The sequence below is a fragment of the Pinus tabuliformis genome, chromosome 8 (genome assembly GCF_031772625.1).
Source record: "Pinus tabuliformis cultivar Carrire ecotype Pingquan chromosome 8, CPIR1, whole genome shotgun sequence".
In the NCBI taxonomy this organism is placed as follows: domain Eukaryota; kingdom Viridiplantae; phylum Streptophyta; class Pinopsida; order Pinales; family Pinaceae; genus Pinus; species Pinus tabuliformis.
This window is the reverse complement of record NC_142294.1, coordinates 56,879,027-56,889,044: the sequence shown is the minus strand read 5'-3', so window position 1 is coordinate 56,889,044 and position 10,018 is coordinate 56,879,027. Positions and strand designations below refer to the sequence as shown.

The following is a 10,018-nucleotide window of genomic DNA, read 5'->3' as shown; positions in this document are numbered from 1 at the left end:
AGAACCCGTAGTCCTGCTCTCCTCAACCACCCCCAGCAGATCCTGTCCCAGTACATCAAAGAAGGCTAAGTAAAATTCAATGGTCCATCCATCCGGGCCAGGGCTCTTGTCTTTTTTGAACCATTTCAGCACTCCTTCCAATTCCTCTGCCGAGACCGGGTCATTTAGATCCTCCACATCTTCGTCCTCCACGAATCTCAGGAAGTGATTTGCCACATTAATGATATCAAGTAGGTTATCTTCCCGAGGGCACTTGTATAGATTCCTGAAATGAGTGGTGCCCAGGTGAGCGAGCTTGTTAAAATTATCTGCGATATCGCCATCCGGGGAGGGGAGCTTCCAGATAGTATTTGAAACTTTCCTGCACTTTGCAAAGTTATGAAAGAACTTCGTGTTTTCATCCCTAGCTTGGATCCATAAAGCCCTACTCCTTAGTCTAATGGTTTCCTCTCTCTCTTTGAGGATCTTTGCTTTTTGATTCTCCAAATCAATTAGCCTGCATTTGTCTGCAGCTGTTATGAATCCCAATCCTCTTTCGTTGGTGAGAGAGCTTAAATCAGCTTCAATTTGGGTAAGCTGAGCCGAATCACGGTCCTGTTTCTCCTTTGCCCACATAATTGATATATGTTTTATTTAAGAGAGATTCCTGCAGAACCCTTTGGCGAGGGATTTTGTGTCATTGATAGGGTGAGAGGACCAGTAATCCGATATCATCTTGACATATGATGGATCCTTCAGCCAGGTATGATTAAATTTGAAAGGTGCCTTGGGTTTCTTGAAAGGACCCTGAATCTCCAGGTATATAGGAGTGTGATCCGATAATCCCCCCGAGCCAACCCATTGTCTAAAGAGATGCAAGCGCTGTTGGAGAGTCCCCTTCATAAGAAATCTGTCAAGTCTGCGAGCAAGTGCAGCATCCCCAACCCGCCGATTCTTCCATGTAGGGAGAAGTCGCTGCATGGGTATATCCATAAAATTTGTTTGCTCAAGCAGATTGGTCATATAATCAGTAATGGGGTCAAATTGAGCATCCGAACCCCATGACTCCCTGAAACCCAGAGAGAAATTAAGGTCTCCTCCAATGATAACCCGGTCTTCATTCATCATAGAGAGGTGTAGTAGATGCTGCCAGAACGATTCTCTCTGGGAGCAGGGAGCATATACATTGACAACTCTGAGATTCATGCCGAGTTCAGCAGAGAAAATGTCAAGCCCAATGAACCCCGCTCCTCCCCAGGTTGAGTCCATCTTAATGGAACGAGGGTTGATACCAATGGCCAAACCTCTAGATCGTCCAACAACATCAATGGCAGAGTAGCTCCAGCCAGGGGTCAAGGCTTGCATGGCCCGAGTTATCTGGTCTGCAGAACAGAGGGTCTCTTGGAGCATGATGATATCGATAGGTTCAGATTCAATGAGCCGCTTCATGGCTAGTTTCTTGGAGGAACTAGCCAGTCCTCTGCAGTTAAAGGATAGGCACTTCATGGGGGAACACCTCTCGGGGTGTGTCCTGCTCTAAGGACCCCGTCAATGGTCGATTGCCGGCCAGAAACAACCTCTGCCCCGACTTGTTTTATAGCCTTTGAGAGATGGGATTTTCTCCCTCTGGTAATCAAAGAACCCCCCTCAGGTATCACAATGCCCAATCCCGAATGTCTGTCTGATGGCTCTTTGGCAGGATTCCTTGACCAGAGGAAATATGAGTGAGGTGGGGAGGACTCCAAGGGGAGCGGGGAGGAACTAGCCGCGGGGGAGGATGTGGATATGATGGGATCAGTGTTGCAGATAAGTGGGGAAGATGTTAATGCGCAGTGAATCAAGGGAGTCTGTGAGGAGGATCCAATATCATACATAACATCAAATGAAGAAATCAAGGATGGGGTAAGAGAACCCGAGATCGTACCCCCTTCTGCTGCCGAGCGTGCCCTGGTCTTTGGTGGAGAGGGCTGCCGAAGTCCTGGATCGACTGCGGGAGATGATGTCGGTGGGGGCGGGCCCGCAGAGGGAGGACGAGAGGTAATCGGGGATGCTGTCCTGGTAGGAGCCGGGGTTCCTCTCGGAGTATCTTCTGCTTTCTTGTTGAGTGGGCAGTCCTTCGCAAGGTGTCCCACTTTGTGGCATCGTCTGCATCGGAAGGGAACTCCTTCATAGTCCAATAACTGCACTCTGATACACCTTCCCCACTGTAGAGTGATATGTTCCTCAAGTCCTTCACGGGTGTCTAGGTGGACTAGAATCCGCGCAAGTGTTCGGCTCCCGGATTCAACATATGTGCGATCGTAGTCCAGATACGTTCCCAGGGCATTCCCAATCCTAATGAAAACTTTTTCTGCCCAAAACGGTAATGGTAGTCCTGGTAGGCGAACCCAAATTGGTCCAGCTCCGAGCTGTTCCCGTTCTGGATCGAAGAGGGGGCTCCAGCGCTTGAGGAGGATCGGGGCCATTTCAATATGCCAGTATCTGCCCAAAACCATATTAGTTTTACTTTCCTTGGAGAATTGAAGGGAAAACCATCCTCTGGGGAGGACATGGACCACCGGTAGATCGAAAAGAACTTCGCCCCAGATCTCCTATACCCATTGCTTGAGCCGCTTCACTGAGTATGTCCTTCCCCTGACGTGCCCTACCAACACAGTGTTCGCAATGTCCATGTATTCACCGAGAGGCTTCGATTCGTCGAATTTGATGGAGATGTCCCTGGCTGTAGCCCTAACACACTTGGCCTTCTTTTTGCAGGTGCGGGGAGCCGACGGATGGTCTACCAGAGGATTTGTAATGCCATCCAGGGATGGGGGTTTTGCAGGGCGAGCAATGATAGCAGGTGTTTCAAAGCATCCGGAGGGACGGACTCCCGAAGCAGGGGGATGAGATGCAGGGGGAACCGACGGCGAGGGGGAGGGCATCGAAAGGAGGGGAGGGGCTAGTGGATCAAAAGAGGGCGAAGGAGGCGTATGGGTAGCCAAGAAATGCAGTGAACCCGGCGAGAGCGGGGGGACCTCAAAAGGCGGAGATTCAATAGGGTAAGTGCCTGCAGAGGTTGGAATGGTTCGATGAGCGGCAAGCGAGATGGAGGGCGGGTGCTGCGGCAGATCCGGAGCAGTTGAAGATGAGGACGATGAAAATTGTGAGCGAGAGGCGAAACTAGGGTTTCCGAAAATTGACTTGTCCAGCGAAGGATCTGCCGAGTAATCCACCGCTTCTAGCTCCATGTCAGCCATAACTGTCTCTTGAGCGGCGACAGAAAACGATTGGTGGAGAATCCGATGGAGATGCTGCTCCAGTAATGTCCAGGGCTGTGGCCGCGGCGGTAACCGATCGAGAAATATTGTCAAACCCTAGCCGCGACGAACTGCAGTCGACAACCCTTAGCCTAACCCTTTATGCGTGCGCGCCATCCTCCTCTCGGTCGGTAGATAAGGTTTTCCATTAGGTTCATTTATATACATTTTCTATATGTATAGATATATTAAATTGAAAATGAAATATATGGATAAAATTGTAAGAGGTCAACATCAATAAAACAATGCTATCACAAACATGGAAACTGCAAAGATAGATTACAAGCTTGAGTTGTGACATGAGGTTATGAGTTTTGATCTATGGACATAGTTAATTGCCATGAGGTTCAATGAGGTTCGTTGGACCTCAAAATATTTTTAAGGTTCGCTAAAATTCAAACCTCAAGGTTGAAGTTCAACGAACTTTGTGACAGTTTGGAAGTAAATATTTTAGTTTGGTAACTTATACTGATGTAGATTGAGCTGCTAGTATTGATGACAAGAAAGCACATTAGGAGTAAAATTATTTTGGGAAATTTTTTAGTCTCTTGGGCAAGCAAGAAGAAAAATGTCATTTCTCCATCCATAGATGAAGGAGAGTATGTAGCAACAACAACATGTTGCACCCAAATTCTTTCGATGAAGCAAACCCTCAAAGACATGCAGGTTGAATATGTCTATCCCATTCCTATAATATGTGAATATATTAGTTCCATTAGCATTTCCAAAAATCCTATTCTCCATTCAAAAACAAAGCACATTCCCATTAAATATAATTTTCTACGAGATCAGGTTGCAAACCATGTTGTGAGATTGGAATATGTGGCCATTAATGACCAGGTTGCAGATATTTTTACCAAGCATCTTCCTAGGGAATTATTTGAGCATGTCAAGCAACAGTTGAGAGTATTACCCTTTCAAATACATCAAACTATTTATATGGAGTTCGAAGTTGGTTAAGGATTTCATGAATAATTTTCATAAGAACATCAAATATGGTGATGGTTTCTCAACCTCACATGCAACAATGAAATGTATTATTATTTTGTTTCTTCAAAAGAGCATGGTTCTTAGATACATAGGGGAAGAGTGTTCAACAACTCAGGGGGAGAATATATGAAAGCAACTCAAGGGGAGTGTTTTCATTTTTCTCAACAATGGTCTTGTTGTATTTTTTCTCCTTCATTGTGTTAAGGAAAATACTGAGAGGGAGGATGAATTAGTATTTTACTCACTTCAAATGTCCAATTTCTTATTCCAGTATTTGTACGCTATTGTTATAAAGGAAACTAGCATATGTACACAGCTGTTATTAAGACAACCCACGTATATCCATATAACTAATATGTTCAACTTTAATTAACACATAATTACTTCATTATTCATTAATTAAACAATAATTATGAGCAGTAAGAAGCAAAAATATCATCAAAACACAATAATCATATCAACACATATGAACACCAATATTTTTAGGGGGAAACCCAATGTGGGAGAAAACCAACATTGTTGTTTTCTATGTCTTATTATTTGATTATTAATAAAATTTCTTACAATCTTATACTGGTGCAGAATATAACCAGTGCGCATGAACCCACCTGAAGATGACTTCTCTCATTTTCCAACACCTATTGGAAGGGAGCTCTAGCCCCTTGAATTTTTTTACCGATTGCTACTGAAATAATGGACCAATTATCATAATATTTCATATTGGATCCACTTTCCTCAATAAGCTGAAGCCAATCATTGAATCAAATCACCCAATCACTGAACCAACTGAATCACCAATTCAATCACTCAAGCTTAATCAATCAATGCAACTAGATCAAACCAATCCATATAAGATCAATCAATGCACAATCATTCATAAGTATACCCTACCATGTATTGTTCATCATAGAAACCAAATGTTGTCACTGTAAACCCTGATCAAACATATGTCAGAATGTATACGCTATTGTTCTGAATCATACCCGCATATGTATGCACTTCCCTTGAATAAGACCTACATACAAATCTCAAATTAACCGATACCTGATTCTAAATCACTGTAACACTGAATCAATCACTGAATCTTATACAGAATTCATCACAGATTACTGAACCAAATACAAATCACCATACAGTAGCATCATCACTAATCAAAATTCCATTCCATAACCAAATCAACCCAACCATTACTGTCAAACACAAATTATTATAAGAGAGACATCATTGGAAAACAACATCAAACATAATAGAACTACTCAAATATCATCAAAAACCCATACTGCAAAACACTAACATGTATATGTGATTTTTACAGAGCGTATTCACGTATGTACGAATTTACCATTCACCATACTCACGTACAAATTTTTCCATACTAAAAATACTTCGTATAATATATACATGAATACCCAGAATCAGATCCACGTATGTACGTGACTCATCTGAGACAAACCTACACATAGATATGAAAAATTTCGTTGCAAACACAATTTTACTCTTTGCAACCCTCACTTTCATAATTACATACTTTTAAGATTACTTCATTCAGCTTACAACAAAAATCTATCATTGATAGACATTTTCAATAAGTACATCAAACAAGAACATATGTCACCATACTTCATATCTGAGTCCTCTCCTTGCTACTTGGTGCACACCTGTTTTAGATCAAATAATTCATAAGCAATTCATCACTTTCACACCCAACACCTTGATCTCCATCTCTTTATATAGTATTTTCCTTAGCCAATACCTTGGTTATGTTGTAATTATTCTTTGACGGGATCAAATATCCATTGTCGCACTCATTACTATGGGCCAATACCATGGTAAATACCCCTGGTATTCATAATATCATGGTGTGGATTTTGTATGCAACTTCTCCTCACCCTACCTATGTATGTACACGATCTTAATTCATAGGACCTGCATATACTTTCTCATACTTTATATTTGCCATCCATCTGTCTCTGAATTGATATTCCTTTGTTCATATCACCTGTAAAATATGCATAACGATAATGTGGAAATCTATATCAAGTAGGTTTCCATCAAGGACAACACATTAGCCACAATGCCAACAATCCCCCCCTTTAGACTTAATGGAAACCACTTTAGTGTTTGGTCACCACCTCCCGTAAATACCTGTAAATGCATTTGTAAACACAAAGGTTCTCTCCCAAGATATCTATCCAAACACCAAGCTTATCTCCCCCTTTGAAATCAAGGGAAAATGGATTACCAATGTTGAATAAATACTTCTCTTCTGAATGAGGATCAATGTAGGGCTGATCTGTCGAAGATGAACACTGTATATTGACAATGCTTCCCATGAGAATATGTTGATTACTTTGAAGATATATAATAAAAGCACAAGACTTTATGACTGAATCAATTATGACCTTTCCTATCACCAAGGGCTCATTCTTACATCAATCACCCAACACAATGGGGTTGCATATTTGACTCACCATTACATCAAATGCCCAAAACAATGTGATTACATACTATTGTAGTGGCTACAACCACCCTCCAAAATTTTGCCTTAGCTTCGTTTTGGAGCCTCCCTACCAGCCATCCTTAGCCATATGTCTTGCACTATCAAGCACATAGGCTTAATTGATTTCTTAGCAGCTTTCCAACCTATGCATATTAGTTTTCTTCACTCCCCTCATAGGCTGCCACTCCAGACTTGAGCCAGTTGCTGGCTGAGAAACTCCCTCAAAAGATTGCGTAATTCTAGAGGGGAACCAACCTTCCCTCCAGAAATTGCACAAACCTGTTGGCCAGCCTGCTGGGCTAAAAAATTGCACAATACAGTGAGACAGTCTTCCTTCAGAAAATTGCGCAATCTGGCCCAGCACTGAAGCTTAGCCCAGAAATTGCGTAATTCTAGGCAGCAATCACCTACTCCTCCTAGAAATTGCACAATCCCTCTGGGACAAACAGCCCAACTCCTCCCAGAAATTGCGTAATTCTAGGTAGTAGTCACCTACTCCTCCAAAAAATTGCGCAATCCCTCTGGGAAAGCCAACCCAGTTCCTCTCAGAAATTGTGCGAATTCCTCTCTCAATCAAGCACATTGCTTCATGTGCCTTAAGGTTAACCAGTTCCCTCCGGGACCGAGCAAAACTGATTTGCATGCATGGGATACTCTTTTCGAAATATCAAAAGGTAGCATGCAAAATGCATCCCTAGATCTAGGGATCTATTTTTAGCAGCTGGAGGTTACATGCAAAGCTCATTTTAGAAATCTCTCGCAAAATGTCATTTTTTCCTAGATTTGTGGCATGCGTGTCATAACCTCAAACTTTTCAAAACTCATGAACCGGACGTTGCAGAGCTCATTCCTCACATCCAAATTACATCTATGACATCCCACATTGCATCCAAGAGTCTTCGACACTTTCAGCTTAGTTGTTTCAGGGTAAGTCTGCTTTTCATGTCTTACGTTGCATTTCTATCACTTTTTGTGTTTCTCTTTTTGTGGGTGTTGTTTGCTTGATTTCAATGAGTGCTTGTTGTTGTTTTGATGTATATTAGCTTATAGAAGCACTATTTCAGTTTTCGTACGCATCTCACTGCTGTTGCATGCATGACACTATTTTTTCACCGACGGTTGCCGTTGCGGCGACTCGCTACAAACGCATGCATGTTTTCCCATTTTATGAATCCTACACTTACTATTTTCACACATGATCATTCACTCTTGTTTACACTCAGTATCACCATGCATTCAGACTTCTCATGTTTTGAGTCTCCCGTCGGCGGGTCTGGGCTGCCTTGGCTCAGACCTTGCCTTACCCAGCTAGCATGACACATTTATGGAAGTGAAGGCTCTGCCTTCCCTCCAGAAATTGTGTAAGTCTGGACCAATGCCGACCTCCAGGCTTGCATTGCGCAATTATGGGAGGCAGTGCCTTGTTGGCCCTGGAAATTAGGCAATGCAGTTTGCTGGTTTGCATGTCACTGCTCACTGAAATTGCACATTGCACAATTTCAGTCCTCAGCAGGCCAAGCTGGAATGTGCATTGCATAGTTCCAGCAGTCATTCAACCTCCTAACATCTTGGATTGTGCCTTACGTAGTTTTGAGTCAGTCTCCCAGCCTCCCGGTGAAAATTGCGTAATATTCACAGACAATCACACAAGTATGTTGCATGTCAGTCCTTCAATTTTTTTGGTTTTCAACTGATAAATTTCTTACCATGATTGTTTCTATGTCTCCAGGTATAACAAGTGTTCATTTGCCTCTCAGCAACAAAGTAACAATGGCTTCTAGGAGAGCAAAGTCAAAGACACTGTTGAGAGTGAAACTTGGGATGCATTCGATCGAGTGTCTATGAACTTGCCTATCTATGAAGACATCAAGTTGTTCATGGACAAGGATATCATATGAAATGGAAACAACATCATAGTGAGAAGCACCATCAAAAACAACAAAAGGTAGCACACCTGTGAGTAGCAAATGCAAGAGGAAGGCTGTTGACAGTGTAGAGGTGGAGCAAAGTTGCAAGTTCAAGCATATCCACTTGTGATGAAAGCAGCTTTGAGATTGAGTCTATGAGGTGACATGAGGATCACATGAAGGTAGAGAGAGAAACAAAGAAGGAGTTGCAGGTGTTGAAGCGGAAACTCAAGGCAGAACAAGAGCTGTACAAACGAGAGACGGAGTTGCAGCAGGAATAAGTACAACAGGAGGCGCAACATGCACAAAATTATGAAACTGTGCTTATACAGGTTATGGACCCATCTAGTAGCTGGCATGGAGAAGATAGGGTGAACAGTGCCATCGATCGCATGTAAGGGAATTCAGGAGCATGGATTCATTGTGTGCACGCATGTGATCCCTCCCATTTGGCACACCCACCGAAGGGAAGACAAGAAGCAAGTTTGACTGGATTTGAACATGTAGTTTGACAAGTTGATGCGCATGGTCAACAACACACACTTGGAGATCAACACAGACACTATCCATCAGTATGTTGCTGGTCCAGCTGCACTCAAGACGATGGTGCGCATGTTATCAGACGAGTTGGATAGAGGATCCATCTCAATGTACCCGGATGCAACGGAGGCAAGAGTTCGCTTTCAGTAGGATGTCACCATTGAGTGCACAGACACCATCATAAACGAAAAAGCTTGGCATCAGTTCGTCATCGTCGATCATTGCAAGGATGTCGAACATGGGTACATGTGAAAATGTATGTAACGTCTTGTAAAGAGAACGTCCAAGTGTCGATAGTTGAATGTAACAATCATAGAGTAGTTGAAGAGTCATGAGGGTAGGTGAATAGTCACAAAGGGGAATGTCAAGGGTTACCCCACCCTTTGCTATATATATAACGTCATAACTCTTTGTAAGGTATTTTGGTCAACTAAGCTTCCGATAGGAGTATCTTAGAGAAATCTTGGAGAGTATTGTAACGAGCCTTGGCTTCTCCATGGTTTAGAGCTAGTACATCTCTTTGGAGGAGCAGGTGACAGTGACTGTAACGTTCCACTATCGAGACTAGTGGTTGGTAATGGTTGTACTGTATGATTAAAACTTTCACTTCTTAATATAACAGAGCTAGCATGTTTCATACATACATTGTTATGTATTTCAACTATCTTGGTTACTCTAATGATATATGTATTGTTTTCTTATGCATGCATGTATGGAATTTTTCTGTATAAGTATGTATGAATCTTACTTAGATGTGCTGTTGGTTTAACCATCACTTTGGATTGTTAGCTTACTTTCTTTCC

General features: G+C 42.5%; 1 protein-coding gene across 1 annotated transcript; it reads right to left on the bottom strand.

Moving 5' to 3' along the window:
- Window positions 1–633: 633 nt before the first annotated feature.
- Window positions 634–2,474, bottom strand: LOC149234125 (uncharacterized). Its single transcript, XM_089368163.1, has 2 exons — window positions 1,852–2,474; window positions 634–1,459 (listed from the first exon to the last, which is right to left on the bottom strand). Exons 1-2 carry the CDS (start codon window positions 2,472–2,474, stop codon window positions 634–636), a joined length of 1,449 nt encoding a protein of 482 aa, XP_089224289.1.
- Window positions 2,475–10,018: the final 7,544 nt, after the last annotated feature.